The 20,475-nt window shown below is 43.2% G+C and overlaps 1 protein-coding gene across 1 annotated transcript in view; it reads right to left on the bottom strand.

Annotated features, from left to right (window-relative positions):
* Window positions 1-20,475, bottom strand: part of LOC109913574 (sickle tail protein homolog) — a 111,617-nt gene that overhangs the window by 32,410 nt on the left and 58,732 nt on the right. The window contains exons 2-4 of the mRNA XM_048614423.1: window positions 9,709-9,904; window positions 5,798-5,996; window positions 759-858 (exon numbers count right to left, since the gene is read on the bottom strand). Of these exons, the coding sequence (XP_048470380.1) occupies window positions 759-858; window positions 5,798-5,996; window positions 9,709-9,904 (495 nt within the window). The remainder of the gene's footprint in view (window positions 1-758; window positions 859-5,797; window positions 5,997-9,708; window positions 9,905-20,475) is intronic.

Here is a 20,475-nt window from a genome sequence, read left to right as displayed (position 1 = left end):
CTCTGATGCTGCCTGGCCTGCTGTGTTCCTCCAGCTCCACACTGTGTTATCTCTGACTCCAGCATCTGCAGTTCTTACTATCTCATGTAAAGGCAAAGTTTCCTTTCAGATGTATAAACTTAGTGTATTCCATGGGAGAAAGGAACGAGGGAAATGAGCGATAGAAAATGGAAGACGTCAAGCATCATTCCTGAGTCAGATTTACTTGCAGTAAAATCAGCTTCAATACGCCAGAAACTGTTTCCTTAGTAAACAGGCTTACTGCACTGATTATCACTCTTCAGTAATTATCAGCACTTCCATATGCAAATAGTAACCTTTGCTGTCAGATCCCTCAGATGCAGATGTGGCTCTCAATGACAATGAGATGAAGTGTTGCTGTAGGATGGCAGTGAATGGGACATCATTAGTATTCACTTCTCAAGCATCTCGTTAGTAATCAACTTTTACTCATTAGCTTGTTTTCCTGCCTTTTGACAGCACCAATCTCCCTTGTCACATCGTTTTACTACATCTTGAAGCATAACCTGTTTTCATTCATGATGGAATTCAAGTTTTTTGTTAGGTACATGACTGGGTGATGGAGATAGAAATCAGGGGTGGTTAAAAAGACACTCCATTGTTGGGATAGGAGAGTGAGAATACTTTGAGATAGGATTCAATCAATAAAATGGCCTTTATCCCTTCCTTGGCTTTTCTTATGTACTTCTGTAAGACATTACCTGAGGTTTGAAAAAAAAGAATTTACAATGTCTTACTCTCAGATCTCCATTGGCGATGTGGGAAGCATGGGAAGGATATGGTGCGTAGACAGGATCTTTCCTGAAAATTTTTATTATACTTCGTTCTTTGATATCCCTGGAAGAAAAGAAAAATGTGGTGAGATATCAGAGGTGATATTCCTGACAGTTGTTTATATTGACCTGTAACTGAAGATCCCCAATAAGAGAATGGTTAGGCAATTATTTCTGAACTTACAAGATGTGGATTCTGACTGCTTCGAAGAGGTTGAGGAAGTTCAGTGTTTACAGGTGTGAGGCTGGAAAAGCACAGCAGATCAGACAGCATCCGAGGAGCAGGAAAGTCAACGTTTCAGGCCAAAACCCTTTGTCAGGACTGGGGGAGGTGGAGGAAGCCCAGAAATAAATCAAACAATCCTTCCAGATCCGGCAGAGATTCACCTGCATTTCATCCAACCTGATCTACCATATCCGTCACTCCCGATGTGTTCCCCTGTATATCGGGGAGGCCAAACACAGACTTGGGGACCGGTTCACAGAGCATCTGTGCTCTGCAAGCACCAACCAACCTGGCCCTCCAGTTGCCATTCACTTTAACTCCCCCTCCCACTCCCCTGGTGACAAGTCCATCCTCGGCCCCTCCACTGTCAGACTGAGGCCAAACGTAAACTGGAGGAACAACACCTCATATTTCACCTTGGGAGGTTACAGCCCAATGGCCTCAATATTGACCTCACCAGCTTCAAAATCCCTCCACCCCCAGCCTTAACCCATGTCCAGCCCTCCCCCTCCTGACCTGACCTAACCTGTCCATCTTCCCACTCGCCTATCTGCTCCACCCTTCCCATGGACCAATCACAATAACCCCCTTCTGCATTCACATATCACCATCTCTCCCACCCTTCCCCCAGCTCCACCCCCTGCCTCTTTTTATTTCTGGGACTCTGCCCCTCAGGTCCTGAGAGGGTTTCGGCCTGAAACATTGACTTACCTGCTCCTCGGATGCTGTCTGACCTGCTGTGCTTTTCCAGCATCTACAGTCCTTATTGTCTCCGCGTTGAGGAAGTTCAGTGATGGGAACACAACTGTGTTCCTCCTAGAGTTATTACTGAATGCATCGAGGTGTTTAAGTCTACATTGCTTAAATCTGAGATTTGGTGCTAGTAGACGAGGTATTAGATCTAGTCCAAACAAAGTAAGGTTTGATATAGGTATTTCACTGGAACCCCAAAACATGGTCTTCCCCTGTCCTGTCTCCATCCTCTCCTTCATAGCTACTTGCTCATTGAGACATCAAATGGTTTACATAGAACATAGAACAGTACAGCACAGTACAGGCCCTTTGGCCCACGATGTTGTGCCGACCTATTATCTTACGAAGATTAATCTACCCTGCATACCCTACATTTTACTATCATCCATGTGCCTATTCAAGAGTCGTTTAAAAGTCTCTAAAGTATCTGACTCCACTACCACTGCCGGCAGCACATTCCACACACCCACCACTCTCTGTGTGAAGAACCTACCTCTGACATCTCCCCTATACCTTCCTCCAATCGCCTTAAAATTATGATCCATCATAATAGTTTAGCCTTGCCTTGCCATGCCATAATTTTCTTAAAAATCACTAACACAGAAATTGACCTTACAACCCACCACACCTGTATCAGCTCTTTAAAAAAAAGCCCATCCATCCCAACCCCAGTCCTGCAAATCTTGGCTTTGTAGATATTTGTCCAATTTTCTTTTGAAAAATCACCATCCATGCCCTTTACGGCAGTGTACCATAAAAGCAGGTTCTCAGCTCATTGCTCCCAGCCTCATAGTCTTGCATTTCTTCTTCAGTTGCTTATAGGAAACTTTCCATTTTCAATTTCAATGAGAATATAACTAGAGCAAAGAATGTGGTGATTTCCCATTGCCTTAATGTGTGCTTAAAGGAAACATAAATCCTCTTTCTAAAGGATCCTGCATCTGTAAGCAGCTGATTTCACTTGCGATTCTACCTCTTTCCAGCATTACCAGTGAAAAGGTGCTGGTTCTGTCTTTGGTCGTGATTCATAGCCTTGAGCATAGGGCCCTTACCTGGTTCTGGGCATCTCACACAAGGGCTGGACCAACCGTCCTGGGAGGTCTCAAATGATTCTGCTTTCCTGTCTATTGTTACAAAATTGTGTAGAATAGTCATGAATTGGAAGGCTGGAAGTTAGAATTTGTTGGCAAAAATGATAGTGGGGAAAAGCTGTGCATTGTCCCTTTAAATGATGGTGTTTCTTTTTCTGTGCTTAGAGATTTTTAAAAATGTATGCCTGTGAGCAGCAGCTGGTCAGTGCCAGTACAGAAAGTATCCCAATTTTTTTTTATGTTGAAAGGACAAGCAGCACTTTTTTTTTACTATGACAACAGTTTTGAATTTTAGCCAATCAATTTGTACCAGGCCCTGAGCTACCAAAAACCAGTTGAATTTAAAACAGATGGTTTCGGCAACCTGAAACTAATCATATTATAGGAAATTGATGTGTCATCGGTGAGTATATAAAGACGAGGGCATTTGGAAAATCGTAGAGAGCCAACTGTCATCTGAGGGGAGAGCAAGCCCACCATCTGAGAAATAAATCCCGAGCTCTCACAAGAAATTGCTAAGCTCTCTGAGAAAGCACCAGCTTATCGATAAAAGATACCACAGCATTTTTAGCTAAGAGTCTTCACAGAGAAAACATCCCTGACAGTAGAATCAGTGGCAGAAAGACATTTGTGATGTGAGAGCGACAAAAAAAGGCTGGAGAAAGCAGAGGATTCTACAAGATGGTCTGTGCGAACAAGAAGAGATTAAATTTTAATTTATTGTTGTCTTATTAATTGCATTTATCTAAGTGGGACTTGTCTTTAGTTGAACAGTGTCCCAGTTGAATTTAGTTCAGTTAGGGAGTAATTAGTAGTCTAATGGGGATTTATTTGCTTTGTTAGTAATTCTGTTAATTTGTTCATTGTTAGGGTTAAATAAATAAATTGATTCTTATTATTTATAAAGTAGATCAGGGATTTTCTTTCTTTTAACCAATGTGTTAACAGATTATGAGGGGAAAAGTAAGCTTCTCTGGGTGTTTCAGGGGTAATTATTAGAAGGGAACCTCTACTCCTGTCATAACAGATCGGGGCTTGTGTTTCATAAGAACATAAGAACTGGGGGCAGGAGTAGGCCGTCTGGCCCTTTGAGCCTGCTCCGCCATTCAATAAGATCATGGCTGATCTTTTCGTGGAGTCAGATCCACTTACCTGCGTTCTCACCGTATCCTTTAATTCCTTTATTGTTCAAAAAAAATCTACCTTTTTTTTAAAAACGTTTACTGAAGCGTGTCAACTACTTCACTGGGCAAGGAATTCCATAGATTAACAACCCTCTGGGTGAAGAAATTCCTTCTCAATTCAGTCCTAAATCTGCTCCCTCTAATCTTGAGGCTATGCCCTCTTGTCCTAGCTTCACCTGCCCGTGGATACATCCTCTCTACTTCTATCTAATCTATTCCCTTCATAATTTTATATGTTTTTATAAGATCCCCCCTCAATCTTCTGAATTCCAATGAATATAATCCCAATCTTCTCAGTCTCTCCTCATAAGCCAACCCCCTCAACTCCGGAATCAACCTAGTGAACCTCCTTTGCACCCCCTCCAGTGCCAATACATCCTTTCTCAAGTAAGGAGACCAAAACTGCACACAGTACCCCAGGTGTGGCCTCACCAGCACCTTGTACAGCTGCAGTATAACCTCTCTGCTTTTAATTTCAATCCCTTTAGCAATGAAGGACAAAATTCCATTTGCCTTCCTAATTACTTGTTGTACCTGCAGACCTACCTTCTGTTAAACCTTCTGTTTCGGTTTAATTATCAGAGGGGTTCGGCCATTTCTTCTCTGTAACACTGTTCAGGCAGTGTTTTCAGACCAAAGCAATTCACCACATGTCAAAAAAAACAAATTCTACAGGGAAGGAAATCTGCTATGTTTACCTGATCTAGACTACACATGATTCCAGGACTGTAGCAATATGGTTGACTCATAAAAGCCCAGCAAACCACTCAGTTAAAGGACAGTTGAGATTGGGCAACAAATGCTGACATTGTCAGCGATGCCCACATTCTGTGGGAAAAAATGTTAATAACTGTTCTTTTCACAATTATGTTTAATCTTTTCTCTCTAGTCACCGAACCTTTCACCAGTGAAAAGCATTTTCACAATTTGTAAGTGAAACAATATTAAATTGTGTTTTTCATTTTTCTCTCGTCTAAGGAAGAAGTTCCAGTTTCTTCATTGTTCACACATAGTGGGTTCCTCCGTCCCTGGTACCTGGCTCAATGTTGATGTATCCTGGGATGCTTTACCAATGTTAATAGTGCTATATCTAAACTAATGGAGTTATATAAATGCAGGGTACTGTTGTTGTCCCATAATGATGAGACATACTCAAGTTAGCAACACTTACCTAGTGAGAGTGCTTTCATTCCATTCCCAACATTATTGTTTTATTGGACGTTCAGCCTCAGTGACTTAAACATTACTCACAGCAGCTGTTTGTAAATATCACCTGTGATAGAGTTAGTGTTAGGGTTCAGTCACTGGGTTGACCTGAACACAGGTCAGATGTGCTACCATGGAACAGGTTGGGCCTTTATCTTTTACAAATTACTAGGCCTGTGATAAATTTCTCAAGCCATCAGTCAAAGACACTACTTTGAGGCCAAGAGGCTGGAAGAACACAGCAAGCCAGGCAGCATCTGGAGGAAAGGAGCAGTCAATGTTTCCGGTATAACCCTACTTCAGGACTGGATGTGGGGGGTAGGAGCAGCTGCAGATAAAGAGGGGGCAGGAGGGATGGTAGCAGAATGGTGGTGACACCATGGTAGTGAAGAAGGGTAATATCCAAAATGTTGACTTCTCCTTTCCTCCAGATGCTGCCTGGCCTGCTGTGTTCTTCCAGCCTCCTGTTTGTCTACCTTGCATTCTAGCATCTGCAGCCTTTTTTTGTCTCTACACTACTTTGAAAGAACTGGCTCTTTGTACCTTACATCTTCCAGTTCATAAAAGACATTTCTCGTCTCATCCTTGATGAGGATTGCAGTGTTTGGTGACTTGAGCATTCCCATTGTGAGTTTCTGAGGGAACATATGAACAATCAGAGCATGCAGGGTGTCCAGGCTGCCAATTTCGTGTGTGACGTGGACACGTCTGGTTTCGTCGCCAAACTGCAAGAACAACACCCCTGTTGGATGAGAAAACATTGATGTCAGTCAGGAATATATCCTTTACATAACCACAGTCATAAATCACACACTGGACGACAGGGTCTGCTTTGTACATCAGTATACTTTTTGCTGATAGTTTTCTCTCTTCGCCCCCCTCTGAAGATGCTGATTCCCACTGGATATGCTGCCTTGTGTTTTACCACACAACTCACTAGTGACTTCATTTCATGTGGAAAGTGAGACAGGGCATGCTGATTCATTACTGGGAATTAAAATCTAACTGACTCTGTCCTTATCTAATGTTGGGCTCCCCTTAACTTGTGAATCCATACAGTTTGGAAGTAGTCCATTTGGCCCATCAAGTCCACACCAACCATCCGAGCAGCATCCCACCCAAACCCTATAACCCTGCTTTTTCCCATGGCTAATCCACCTAACTCAGGCACCCCTTTACACAAGGGCAATTTAATATGGCCAATCCATTGAACCTGTACATCTTTAGATTGTGGAAGGAAACTGGAGCACCTACAGGAGACCCACGCAGACATGGGGAGAATGTGCAAACTCCACACAGACAGTTGCCTGAGGCTGGAATTGAACCCAGGTCCATGGTGCTGTGAGACAACAGTGCTAACCACTGAGCCATGTCTACTCACTATTCCCTACCTCCACGATATAACCAACCTGCTGAGTTCTTGTAGAAGGTTATAATTGGCTCAATTCCCAAGGATGACTATTACTGGTTTTAATTTGTTGAGTTTCTGTTGAAGATTGGTTACACATGGTTTTCTCTTTCTTTTCCACAAGATCTTTGTTTTTCTGTTGGCATACGAGGGGATCCTGCTCCTAAGTCAATACAACTTCACAAACAGCACTTAAAAACCTCCCAATTCTTGCAAAGGCTACCCTTCCATTTCAGTTCTTCCCTGGCAAATCCCTCCTGTGTACTCCAGAAACACTCTCACCAACAACAGCTGAGATCATTGATGTATTATTGCACAGATCCCAGATGGGGAGTGTACCTTTAAGACAATGTGATTGATGAGTGATGTTCCAGTTTATCAATCCACAGTCAGTGCAATGGAGTCAGTGCAAGGTGTAGACCGTACAGACAGCTTTGTGTAGTTATACAATTATGACAGGTAGTTTTAATATCATAGAGTCATAGAGCTGTACAGCACGGAAACAGACCCTTCAGTCCAACTCGTCCATGCCAACCGGATATTTTTACTTCCCCAGTGTTCAGTCCTAGTGATGTAAAGTAAAATACAATCTTACTGAAGAAGGGTGTAGTCCCGAAACGTCAGCCTTCCTGCTCCTCTGATGCCGCTTGGCCTGCTGTGTTCATCCAGCTCTACACCTTGTTATCTCAGATTCTCCAGCATCGGCAGTTTCTACTATCTCTGAAACAATTTTAACACCACTGCGAAGCCTCTTCTAAAGATGCCTACCTTGAAGAAGTTACCCTCCGGAAAGACCTTAGTGGATCTCCCTATTTATTTCAGAATCCCCTTCCCCCTCCCCCATTTCTAAAGAAGGATCTAGGCCTGAAACGTCAGCCTTCCTGCTTCTCTGATGCTGCTTGGCCTGCTGTGTTCATCCAGCTCTACACCTTGTTATCTCAGATTCTCCAGCATCGGCAGTTCCTACTATCTCTCTTCCTTGGAAATGGTTTTTTTTTAAATCGGTCACCATTTTGAAATATATATGATGAGACAGACCAGGCATTAACTAATGAATGTGTCATTCACAGTTTTAATGTGTTTATATTTTAGGATAAAGTTAGAAGCAGGAGGAGCTTTGGCATCCCCTTGAGCCTGCTCCAACATACGTGTTCTGTATTCCCTTCCACACTGTAGCTCCATATCCCTTGTTACTGTCAACTACAAAAAAGATTCCCAGCTCCAAAATTTCATACTGCCCATAGGAACCACAGCCTTTCAGAAGGAAAATACAATGTTTCTACTATTTTTCCTGTGAAAAGGTGTTTATGGTTTCACTCCTGAGTGGCTGAACTTCAATTTCAAGATGATTTCCCCTTTAGGAAATTCTATTTTTCTGCCCTATCGAATCCTTTACATGTTTGACGTATTTCAGCTAGATCCCCACTCAGTCTTCTGGAGTTAATGGAAAACAGGCCCTGAACACAGACCCTAACCTCATTAACCCTTTATACCCCAGCAAATTCATTCTGTTGAGTCTGTTCTGCACTGACTTTAAGATCGATATGATCTCCTAAAGTCCAGTACCATACACTGAATAAAGTTACTACATTACCTTGTGCTTTAAGCTGATACTTCTACCTGTACATACACTGTAGCTGTAGCTAGTGCTTTTTCCTTCTCACTAGATAAGGTGTTTGAACTCCTTATGTACTCTAATATTTCTCTCTTTACACCTGTACGTAGTAGGATCTCAAACACAGCTTTCCAGTGCAGTGTCTAAGTCCTCTCTCTTCACATGCTCAATCTAGACTGGTGTCTGCTATCTTACTGATGTCAGAATCATATTTTTATTATTCATTCACAAGATGAGGGTGTCACTGGCCAGGCAGCATTTATTGCCCATCCCTAATTGCCCAGAGGGCAGTTAAGAGTCAACCACATTGCTGTGGGTCTGGAGTCACATGTAGGCCAGACCAGGTAAGGATGGAAGTTTCCTTTCCTAAAGGACATTCGTGAACCCCAGTTTGGTTTTTCCGACAATCCACAATGGATTCACGGTCATCATTAGACTCTTAATTCCAGATATGATATTGGGTGTGGCGGGATTTGAACCCAGGTTCCCAGAACATTATCTGGGTCTCTGGATTAACAGTCTAGCAATAATACTACTAGGCCAATGCCTCCCCTCATGTTATATTGGCATGATATACATTAATCTCATTATACCACAGTCACTTGAGCCAGGATTTTGACCAAAGCTCTGCACTTGCACAATAAATAAAAATTTGCATTCACAAAAATTGTCTAAGTATACAGTGAGGCGCTGGTACAGTGGTAATGTCACTGGACCAACAATCCAGAATCGCAGGCCAATGCTCTGGGAACATTGGTGCCAATGGCAGGTAGAGATTTGAATTGAATAAAATCTAGAATAAAAAGTTAGCCTAATGGCAACCATTGTCAATTGTTGTTAAAAACCCACATGGTTCACTAATGCCCTTTAGAGACGGAAATCTCCCGTCTTTACCTGATCCAGCCTACATATGCCTCCAGGCCCACAGCAACCTGCTTGACTTGTAACTGGTCTTCGGGCAATTAATGATGGGTAATAAATGGTGGTCCAGCCAGGAACACCCACATCCCATGAATGAATTTTAAAAAGCTATCACAAAGGTGCTTCACAGGAATGAGATCAGATTAAAATAAAACAAAGCACCCACTGAGTCCCCATTACAGTAGGTTAATCATTACAACTGAACAAATGTAAGACATTGTAGATGAAAACCTGAAATAAAAACAAAAAATGCTGAAAATACTCAGCAGGTCCAGTGGCGCCTGTGGAGAGAGAAACTGAGTAAACATTTCAGATCAGCGACTTTACATCAGAGCAATTTAACTATTACCTTCACAGTAAGGAGCACATGAGATTTCCAACTTGACATTCTCATTAACCTGTACATGTCCCATGAGATGGACAAAGTCTTGGTGGCCCATAATCAAACTGAGCAGAAGGGGCAGAGCTGGTGCAGATTCTGCCGCTCAGCCTCAGCAGTAACTGGCCTACCTGGTGAGCGGAGTTTGGTTTGACTGGTGGACCTGGACAGGGGCAGGCTCTGTCTGAAACGGTTGGACCGGGTAAAACCAATCGGGACTTCAGCCTCAGACATGGTTTCCAAGGACTCCGCCGATGCAAATGGTAACTTGGCTGCCTGGTCTGCCAGTCCAGACTGCTGGCTCTGGGAATGTCTGGGACTCCGAGTCTGTGGGAAAGAAATCAGGAGAGGGAGAGAGAGAGAGAGAGAGAGAACATTAACTCAGCATCACCACAGTCCCCGACCCAGCCAAACATGGCACTTCCCTCTTTTGGTCATAATTTGATCTAATTTTGAGGAAGCTTTTTCTGGCCGTCACGTTCCTGCTTTTCCGTTTGGACTGACACATGAATCCTGGGATCCTCAATGCCACACTGATAAGGGATGTACATTGGTATTTGCTGCAGAGATCATGAGAAACTGGACTGGGCAAGCCATATTAGTGTCATGGCAACAGCTATAGGTCAGAGGCTAGGAATGCTCTCAGTCCCCAAAGCCTGTCCACCATCTATGAGGCACAAGTCAGGAGTGTGATGGATTTCCACTTGCCTGGATGACTGCAGCTTCATCAAACTTCAAGCATCTCAATACCATCCAGTCCACTTGACTGGCACCTCATCCACCATTTTAAGCATTCACCCCCGCCATTACTCTGCACTGCAGCTGCAGCGTCTACATTTACATGATGCACTATAACAACTCACCAAAGATCCTCAGGCAGCATCTTCCAAACCTAGGACCACTTCCATCTAGAAGGCTGAAGGCAGCAGATACATGGGAGCACCACCCCCTGCAAGTTCCCTTCCAAACCATACACCATCCTGACTCGGAAATATATTGCCATTCCTTCACTGTTGCTGGGTCAAAATCCTGAAGTTCCCTCCCTAACAACATTGTGGGTCTACCTACAGCACACAGACTACGGCGGTTCAAGAAGGCAACTCACCACCACCTTCTCAAGGGAAACTAGGGACAGGCAATAAATACTGGCCCAGTTAATGATGCTCACAACACAAGCACATTTAAAAAAAGGTGCAATTTTAATGAACCTGCTGTACAGGAATCCATGGGATCAAGAAGAAAACACTGTTTTACACCCTCCCATGATATTGCTGTCCTTGAGTTTAATAATGGTGAGTAAAACTGTAGGAGGGTGGGAATTAATATGATATTGTATCCAATCGTATCAGTTTCCAGGTCGAGGGTCAAGTTAAAATGATTCTGTTTGTTTCCCACTGTCAATGGCACTGCAGTCCCGTAATCTACTGTCGCACCCACAACTGCTTTTAAACAAAGCCAGATCACTCGGGATAATATTGACCCCAGCTTCCATGGGAGAAGTTCAGAATAGCTGAGTAAAGCATGTCACACAGTTGAAACAGCTACTCAGTGCTATTTAATCATTATTCAGGAAGTAAACACATCTGTATGAAGAATGAAGGAAACGGAAAACCAATTGCTATCCTCATCCAGGCAAAAGGAGATCCTTACAATTACTATTTCTTTCATTCCATCCTTTCTCACCCATTTGTGCACTGACTAGAGGTATCACTTTTCATGTAATCCATTTTAAAAAAAAACTTCACAGATTTGATCTGCCGCTCTCCCTGCCACAGCTCACTCCCATCCCTCCTGAGGACAGAGACCTACAAATCACCATTTACGTTTAGAACCTTTAGAAGACTTGATCTAGACTCGATATCTGCTGGCTGACTGGTTCAATAATGCCTCTAATTAACACTATCAGTTCTTATCCTGACAATGTAATTAATGCATTAGAAAGTTTACTATCCTCTTCCATCATTGCTTGAAGGCTCTCTGAGGACTACAAGTGAATTATTTTGCTGCATAAGCAACAATGAGCACTGTCTGTTACTATATATGACCAGGATACTGCCCAAACTCTGTCTTCTGAGACTGGGCTATTACTGATGATCAACTCTGCTCGTTTTCAACAACAGAGATTGATTCTTCAGTGGCAACTCTTCAAATCCTCCCCAATTCCTCCTCCAAACTACTTTTCCTTCCTTCCTTCATCTCTTACCTCCCTAAAAACAGAACTTTCCAATCATTCCACTGTTGCCACACTATTTCCCTCTTTATCCTGAACAGTATTTAGTTCCACTGCTGCGAAACTTTCCGAAAGGTTTTGTTAAATGAGAAGCATGATGTAAAAAAGAAAGATTTGCCTTTAGATAGCACCTTACATCACCCTCAGAAGGTGCAAAAGCACTTTAGAGCCAATGAAGTATCTTTTTGAAGTGTAATCACCATTATAGGAAACACAACAATTAATTTATGACAACAAGGTGCAGGGCTGGATGAACACAGCAGGCCAAGCAGCATCATAGGAGCAGTACTATCTCTGAGTTAATTTATGCACAGGAAGTTCCAACAAACAGATGAGATAATCAGGGCTAGTGATATTGGTATTGGTTGGAGGTTGAAGAACTCCCCAGTCTTCTCAGTAAGTGGACCATTCAACCCATAATGTCCAAGTCAGCTCTTTGGAAGAGCTAGCTCATTATCTCATCTCCCCAAAGATTAGTGCAATGCGATCCTTCAAACCAGCCTGAGGGGTCAGCTGGTGCCTTGGTTTAATGTTACATCTTGAAAGCAAATACTACAGCCCCTCAATAATGCACCTGAGTGGCAGCCTAAATCGGGTGCTCAAATTTCTGACATGAGACTTAAAGCCATGAAAGGAAGCATTTAAACAGAAATTCTTATTCTTCTCTTGTAACTAGGCACTGATCAGAGGAAAGTGGCTGTATAAACTGGGAAGTCTCAGCTCTCATTCTGTGCTGATTGTACATATCTAGGGTATTACAGCTGAAGGTGGGGTGTAGGGGGGGTTGGTTGCCCCTAGACTGGGGATGGAGAGATGCCTTTACCTGGGTGCCCACTTCTAACCACTAGCTGGTCACTGCTGTTTGAACATCCCGTGTACGGTCAGGTTTGAGATGTATAATGAGGGCCTTTATGGTCAAACAGCTGATGATAGTCACTGTTGAAGATATAACAAGGAGAAACATCCAGTGTTCATGCAAACAGGGGTGAGCTGACACCATAGATTGATCTACTTCCATGGATACTGCCTTATGTCTCTCTGTCCTCATAGATTCTGTCTGCCACACGGCTGCACTCAGTCCTGCGCTGTCAAGGCTGCTCCCCTAGTCTATAGTATCCCTACTGTGAGGCTGCTACATCTCTGTCTTCATCTTATCCAAGAGTGACTAAAGTCTAATTCTCAGGAATTCTATTCTAAGAAACTCAATTATTGACATGCTATTGTACACAAGACTGATTCTTGTCTTACTGCTCGGCGCCAGACAAGACTGTTCAGTCCTCTCCTCTCAGAGTCTCTATAAGACCTGCTAATGTTATAGTTACATCATTGCAAACATCATCAAGTCAGGAATGCTTGTCCTCCCATTTCTTCAGCTTCAGTCTGGCTTTTCACTGCAGGAGGGGAGAGAACTGAAGAGGCAGGAGCTTTGTAGAAATTGCAAAATATTTAGCATCCAATGTCATCCAAAAGGGAGAAACATGATTGTCTGGTCTGAGATCCTCTTAGTATTTGTGAGGGATTCATGCATCCTTCCCGCATTGGGAGAAGGAAGGTTAATAAAGGAAGGAGATATTGCCTGCATCATTCTTCTCAGCCAAGGTCATGTCTGACAGTGAGGGAGAGCCTGAGGGTGAAGGAAGAAGACAAGGTCGAAGGGAAAAGTCTGGGAAAAAGGGAGGAAGCAGGAAAGGGCAAGGGCAAGAGTCAGGCTAAGGGATAGGATCAGTGAAAAGGTGCAGGAGGACGCTGAGATTGAGACTGTGGGCAACAATTAGTGTCAAGGGAGAGAGAGGAAAGGTGAGGGAAAGGCCGAGAATGAGAGAGCCAGCAAAAGTAAGATGAAAGTGAGAATGAGAAGAAGAGTGAGAGTGAAGTGTGAGGGAAGAGAGCAAGAGCGAGGGGGAGGGCAAAGTGAAGAGTGGTTAACTTCTGTTGGATAAACATAAAGCGTGTATTTCAGAACTCTGTTAATTGGATGTTTTTTTTATAAACTGGTGTTGAAATCTATTCTGAGTGCGAACGACAATCCCACATTAATCTATACCAACTGGCACCAACCACTCATTTCTGTATCTTAAAGCTTAGCAGCTGAAACAGACAGACAAAGACATCTCAGGAAAGGATTTGCGATTTTCAATTTTGAATCTCCTTACTAGCCCATCAAACACTCCAAGGGGCAGGTACATAATGGGGTTAGATACAGAGTAAAGCTTCCTCTACACTGCCCCAACAGACACTCCCAGGACAGGTACAGCATGGGGTTAGATACAGAGTAAAGCTCTCTCTCTACACTGCCCCATCAAACTCTTTCAAGACAGTACTGTCCCAGGTGCAATCTTGAGGATTGACTCTGAGACTGTGTCCCTAATTACAGAGTCATAGAGTTAAAGATGGATTAAGGATGGAAACAAACCTTTTGGTCCAACTCATCCATTCTGACCACGCATTCTAAATTAATCTAGTCCGATCTGCCACCATTTGGCCCGTATCCCTCTAAACCCTTCCTGTTCATATCCCCAGCCAGATGCCTTTTAAATATTGTGTTTGTACCAGCCTTCACCACTTCCTCTGGCAGCTCATTCATTACACACGTCATTCTCTGCGTGAAAAAGTTGCCCCTTAAGTCCCTTTTAAATCTTTCCCCTCTCACCTTAAACCTATGCTCTCTAGTTTTGGACTCCCCCACCCCAGGGAAAAGACCTTAGCTATTCACTCTATCCATGCCCATCATAATTTTATAAACTTCTATTAGGTCATCCCTCAGCCTCCGACACTCCAGGGAAAATAGCCCCAGCCTATTCAGCCTCTCCCTATAGCTCAAACCCTCTAACCCTGGCAACATCCTTGAAAATCTTTTCTGAACCCATTCAAGTTTCACAACATCCTTCCAAAGCAAGGACGCCAGAATTGAACACAGTATTCTAAAAGTTGCCTAACCAATGTCCTGTACAATTGCAACATGATCTCCCAACTCCTATACTCAATGCACTGACCAATAAAGGCAAGCATACCAAATGCCATCCTCACTATCCTATCTACCTGTGACTCCACTTTCAAGGAACTATGAACCTGCACTCCAAAGTCTCTTTGTTCAACTAAACTCCCCAGGACCTTACCATTAAGGATATAAATCCTGCCCTGATTTGACTTTCCAAAATGCAGCACCTCACATTTATGTAAATTCGACTCCATCTGCCACTCCTCGGCCCATCTGATCAATGTCCCATTGTACTCTGAGGTAACCTTCTTCGTTGTCCACTATACCTCCAATGTTGGTGTCTGAAAACTTACTAACCATACCTCTTGTGTTCACATCCAAATCATTCATATAAATGACAAAAAGCAGTGGACCCAGCATCGATCCTTATGGCACACCACTGGTCACAGGCCTCCAGTCTGAAAAGCAACCCTCCACCACCACCACTTTTCGTCTTCTACTTTTGAGCCAGTTCTGTATCCAAATGGCTAGCTCTCCCTCCATTCCGTGTGATCTAACCTTGCTATCCAGTCTACCATGAGGAACCTTGTTGAACGCTTTATTGAAGTTTATATAGATCACGTCCATCACTCTGCCTTCATCAATCCTCTTTGTTACTTCTTCAAAAAACTCTATCAAGTTAGTGAGGCACAATTTTTCACAAACAAAGCTTCTTGACTCTTAAGGATTAAATGGAAGAAGTAAGTGAGCCAGGCCTGGGATACTGATGTTGAGACTGATGATAATTTATGTGGTTGTGGCTAGCGTCGAGTAGAAGACTAATTGAGCAGGGTAAAATTGGCTAGAGCTGGGAGTCAAAATGTGCAGTTTGGCTGTGGACTCCTGTAGTAGGATCCAAACAATTAACGTCCCATTTGTAGAATTGCATTTAATGGAGCCACCCTGATGAACATGATTTTCTTCAATATTGCGAATCAAGTCGGTGATGTAGTTCTGACAGAAAGATCTTTCTTTCCCCCTCCTGTCATCTATATAGTTACTGTTTACTGCTACATAACTCAACATCCAACTGAACACCATGCTAGCTAGGTCTGTGAATTATCACATTGTGCCTTAAAATCAGCATGTACATGAGCAGGTAAACTGACTATCTTCCAGGATTTCTTTCATGCATCTCCCTCTGCATTGAAACATACTCATAACCACACAGCTCTTGTCTCTGCATATCTGTCAAAATTACAGTCAGTTTCCTCTAGGCAGCTTTGATTTTACACTGCATCACCCAGTGTCTCCCATCTCCCTCAGTACTGAATCTCCTCTCCCACCAGGGACTTCTGTGATTCACTTGAAATCTGTATTTTCTGTCCTCCTCTCTCATTTTCTGTCTCTGTCTTCCTTCCCCCACTTCCCTCAGGTCCTGTTTTACCACGACCTCCCTGACATCTTCCTTTGCCCTCTCTCTATTTTTCCTGCTCCCCTTCCTGTTCTCCACAACTTTCCCAACCCACTCTCCCTACGGGATTCTCACTCACTCAGCCTCATCCAGTTTCTTCTCAAAACCATCAACTACATTTTCAGCTTTTGGTTTACCTCTTGAGAATCAATTTTAGATTGTTTGAAAAAGCTAATACATCTGCCATGAACTATTGCCATCCTGATGGATAAATATGGACAATTCCCAAGCATGTAAAATAGCATACATTGGCTGTTAGACAATTGTACATTTTGGCCAAAATGTGGCCAAATTAAAATGAATGAGTTGCTCCCCACAAGTAATCTCTCTTCCCTCTTCACCTGTCCTCTTAGCTTTATTATGATTGGGCAAAGATTTGGCAGAGTACCATTTGGGAAATGCCAGGTTGTCTACTTTGGCTTAAAGAATAAAAATACTGTATTATTTAAATAGAGAAAGACTTCTGAATGCTGTGGTACAGAGGTAAATGAGCATCCTGGTGCTTAAATTACAAAAGGTTCGAATACAGGTAAAGCAAGTAACTAGGAAGACAAATGGAGGTAAGCATTTATTGCAAGGGGGATGGAATACAGAAGTAGAGAACTTGGTACAATTATCATAGATCATAGAATCCCTACAGTGTGGAAACAGGCCATTCGGCCCAACAAGTCCACACCGCCCCTCCGAAGTGCATCCCACCCAGACCCATTCCCCCAAGTCTAACCCATCTAACCCAAAACCTAAACATCCCTGGACACTACGGACAATTTAGCATGGCCAATCCACCTACCCTGCACACCTTTGGACTGTGGGAGGAAACCGGAGCACCTGGAGGAAACCCATGCAGACACGGGGGGAATGTGCAAACTGCACACAGACAGTTGCCCGAGGCTGGAATCGAACCCAGGTCCCTGGGGCAGCAGTGCTAACCACTGAGCCACTGTGCCGCATTGGTTCAATCACCTTAGATTCTGAGTACCATTTGGCGACCTTATTTAAGGAAGGGCATTAGAGATAGTTCAGCAAATAATTAGCAGGCTGATTCCTGGGATGAAGAGAAGGTTGCACAGATTGGGATTACATCCATTGGATTTGAAAAGGTGGAGAGGTGACATTACAGAAACACATCAGATTCTGAGGGGACTTGACAGGTTAGATGCTGAGAGACTGTTTCCCTTCTTGATGGCATCTAGAATGAGGACCCACAGCTTCAAAATATGCGACATTCCATTTAAGATGGAGATGAGGAGAGCTGTATTTTCTCAGGGGTATTTAGTGTTTGGAATTCTCTCCCACAGTGAGCAATGGTCATTCAATATTTTCAAGGCTGAGTCAGACAGATTTCTGATTGACCAGGAAGTCAATGGCCATGGGGGAAAAGGCAGGAAAATGAAGTTAAGTCCGCATCAGATAAGGCATGATCTTATTGAATGGTGAAGCAGGCTAGAGGGGCCGAATGGTCGGGATGACGAGTGGGCGGGAAGGCAGCAGGAACTTTATCTGCTGGATTTTACATACTCCTCATACCAGCCCACCTTTCCAGCTTCAAACCTGCCAGAGCAGGAGTGTAAAATCCAACTCCATGATTCATCAATGTTTCGTCCATTAAACATCTCTCCACTTCCCATCAATAGGTCAACACAAAACTCTAGTCTGATCACTGATGGAACTTTGCAGACAATCTGAAACACAATTGGACTCACTCCTATCCCTTCAGATAAAGAAATTCCTGTAACACCTGGTGGATTATATCTAATGGTTACAGCTGCGTTTGGATTTTGGAAGATTTGGTTTTCATTATTTGTTTTGTTATTCACTGTATAAGACACATTAACCAATCAGAATTGAACTGCAGGAAGACAGCTCTCTATGGGTTTCCTCAAGGATCCTCCGCCTTCTCTGAGAGAATCTAATCCTCCTCAGCTCCGTCTTAATTTGGAAACCTTTTCTGTTAAATGTGTCACCTAGTTCTAATCTCTCTGAAGCAAAGCACAGCCAATGAAGTTGGCATTGATGTAAGGTAGGACTTTATATTGGTAACTGCTATCAGACACCACCTGGCTCCTGTGCTGGCTCTCTGAAAAAAGCTCCTGAAAAGTCCAGGACAGATCCTACATTCGCTGCACTCAGGGGACTGCATCTTGATAAGGATCCTAAAGGAAGGACTGGGGTGTCTCCATAACATAAAAAAGGGATCTACCTTTAGGATTGCCTCAGAACCATTTCTACTTGCCCTGCATGGTCCCCACTGCCCTGTAGTTTGCCTTCCTTCTTAAACTGAAATGTAATCCCCTTTGGGAGGCGACCATTGAATCAGCAATAAGGTTGGTTAATTAATTGATTGATTGAGTCATACAGCATAGAAACAGGCTATGCTGATATACAAACACCGAACTACACTAATGCCATTAGCCCGCACTAAGTCAATAGCCTACTATGCCCCGGCATTTTAAGTGCTCATCCAAATGTTTCTTAAATATTGCGAGAGGACCTGCCTGCACCACCCTCTCAGGCAGCACATTCCATATTTCTACCACACTCTGGGTGAAAAAAACCTTTCCTCAGATCTCCTCTAAGCCACTTACTCCTCACCTTAAACTTATGCCATCTGATCTTAGACACACCTGCCACGCGGCAGAGATTTGCACCATCTACCCTGTCCAAGTCTGTCATAATTTTGTACATGTCAGTCAGATTCCCCCTCAGCCTCCTCTGCTCCAAGGATAAACAAACCCAGCCTATCCAGTCTCTGCACATGTCTGAGGTTCTTTATCCCAGGCACATCCTAGTGAATCTACCCTGTACCCTCTCCAGCGCAATCACATCCTTCTGATTTTTTTTTTCTTTTATCCATTCACAGGATGAGGGCATTGCTCGCTAGGCAGCATTTGTTGCCCATCCCTAATTGCCCAGAGGGCAGTTAAGAGTCAACCACATTGCTGTGGGTCTGGAGTCACATGTAGGCCAGACCAGGTAAGGATGGCAGTTTCCTTCCCTAAAGGACATTAGTGAACCAGATGGGTTTTTCCAACAATCAACAATAGATTCACGGTCATCATTAGATTCTTAATTCCAGATATTTATTGAATTCAAATTCCACCATTTGCCATGGCAGGATTCGAACCTGGGTCCCAGGATGTTATCTGAGTCTCTGGATTAACAGTCCAGCCATAATACCACTAGGCCATTGCTGATTGACCCAGACTTTCTGATCCTTGTGCTTCTGTATAGCAGCCGTCCCAGCCTTTTCAGTTTGCAGCTACTTTTGAGGTGCAGGGTCATGTTATATAGATAGCCAATGAATGCACAGCAAGATCACACAATTAGGAAAATAAACTTTCTCTTTTACGCTGTTTGTGGTCCTTCCTCTAAATGTACCCATTTTCAGTGCGTGGTCGGGATCCTTAACATCCACCTGTGAGGGCAAATGGGACCTCAGTTTCACACCTTGACTGAGAAATGGGTATGTCTGACAGTGCAGCACTGCCTCAGTACCTCCACCAGCGGGTCACTGTGGATTGTATGTTCAAGCTGCTGGAGTGGGGGACGTGAACCACAAGTTTCTGATTGATAGGTAAGAATGTTCCCTTCTGACCAAGTTTAAACATGTAAGCGTGCACCACATACACACACAAACATATCACTGCAGAATATACCAGAAAATACAGCAAAGGTGACAACATATTCATGATGAGCCAGTTTTCATTACTGGGAAAGAAAGTTAATGAAGTGTTGGCAGTGAAAGGCACATCAGACAGCACTTCAAACAGCAAGTCATTGGTACGTGCAATGCTTGTACTAAAGGAAAACTATTTTTGGCTTCATTGTCAAATCAGATCTTGCTCAGTTTTTCTGCTTTCCTATTAACTCCTTCAGAACTGAATTTGAGGGAATTAATTTTCTCATTTTTTAAAAGCAAAAGGACATTTGCATTCTGTAGCATCTTTCACCTTGTCAGGACATCTCAAAGCAAGTTATGACCAATAAAGTACTTTGCAAAGTGTAGTCACTGTTGTGATGTAGGAAATGCAGAGTCAATTTGCACACAGCAAGACCTGGGAGCATATGTGCACAGATCATTGAAGGTGGCAAGACAACTAATAAAACATGCATTATCATGGGCTTTGTCAATAAGGGGATAGTATACAAGGGCAATGCTAAACTTCCACAAGACGCTTGCACACCTTTTAGCTGGAATGTTGTATATAGTTCTGGGTGCCACACAGTATGAGGGATGTCAATGCTTTGGAGAGAGCGCAGGAGCAATCTAAAAAAAA

The sequence above is a fragment of the Rhincodon typus genome, chromosome 30 (genome assembly GCF_021869965.1).
Source record: "Rhincodon typus isolate 14 chromosome 30, sRhiTyp1.1, whole genome shotgun sequence".
Taxonomy (NCBI): Eukaryota; Metazoa; Chordata; class Chondrichthyes; order Orectolobiformes; family Rhincodontidae; genus Rhincodon; species Rhincodon typus.
This window is presented reverse-complemented; position numbering and strand designations above follow the sequence as displayed.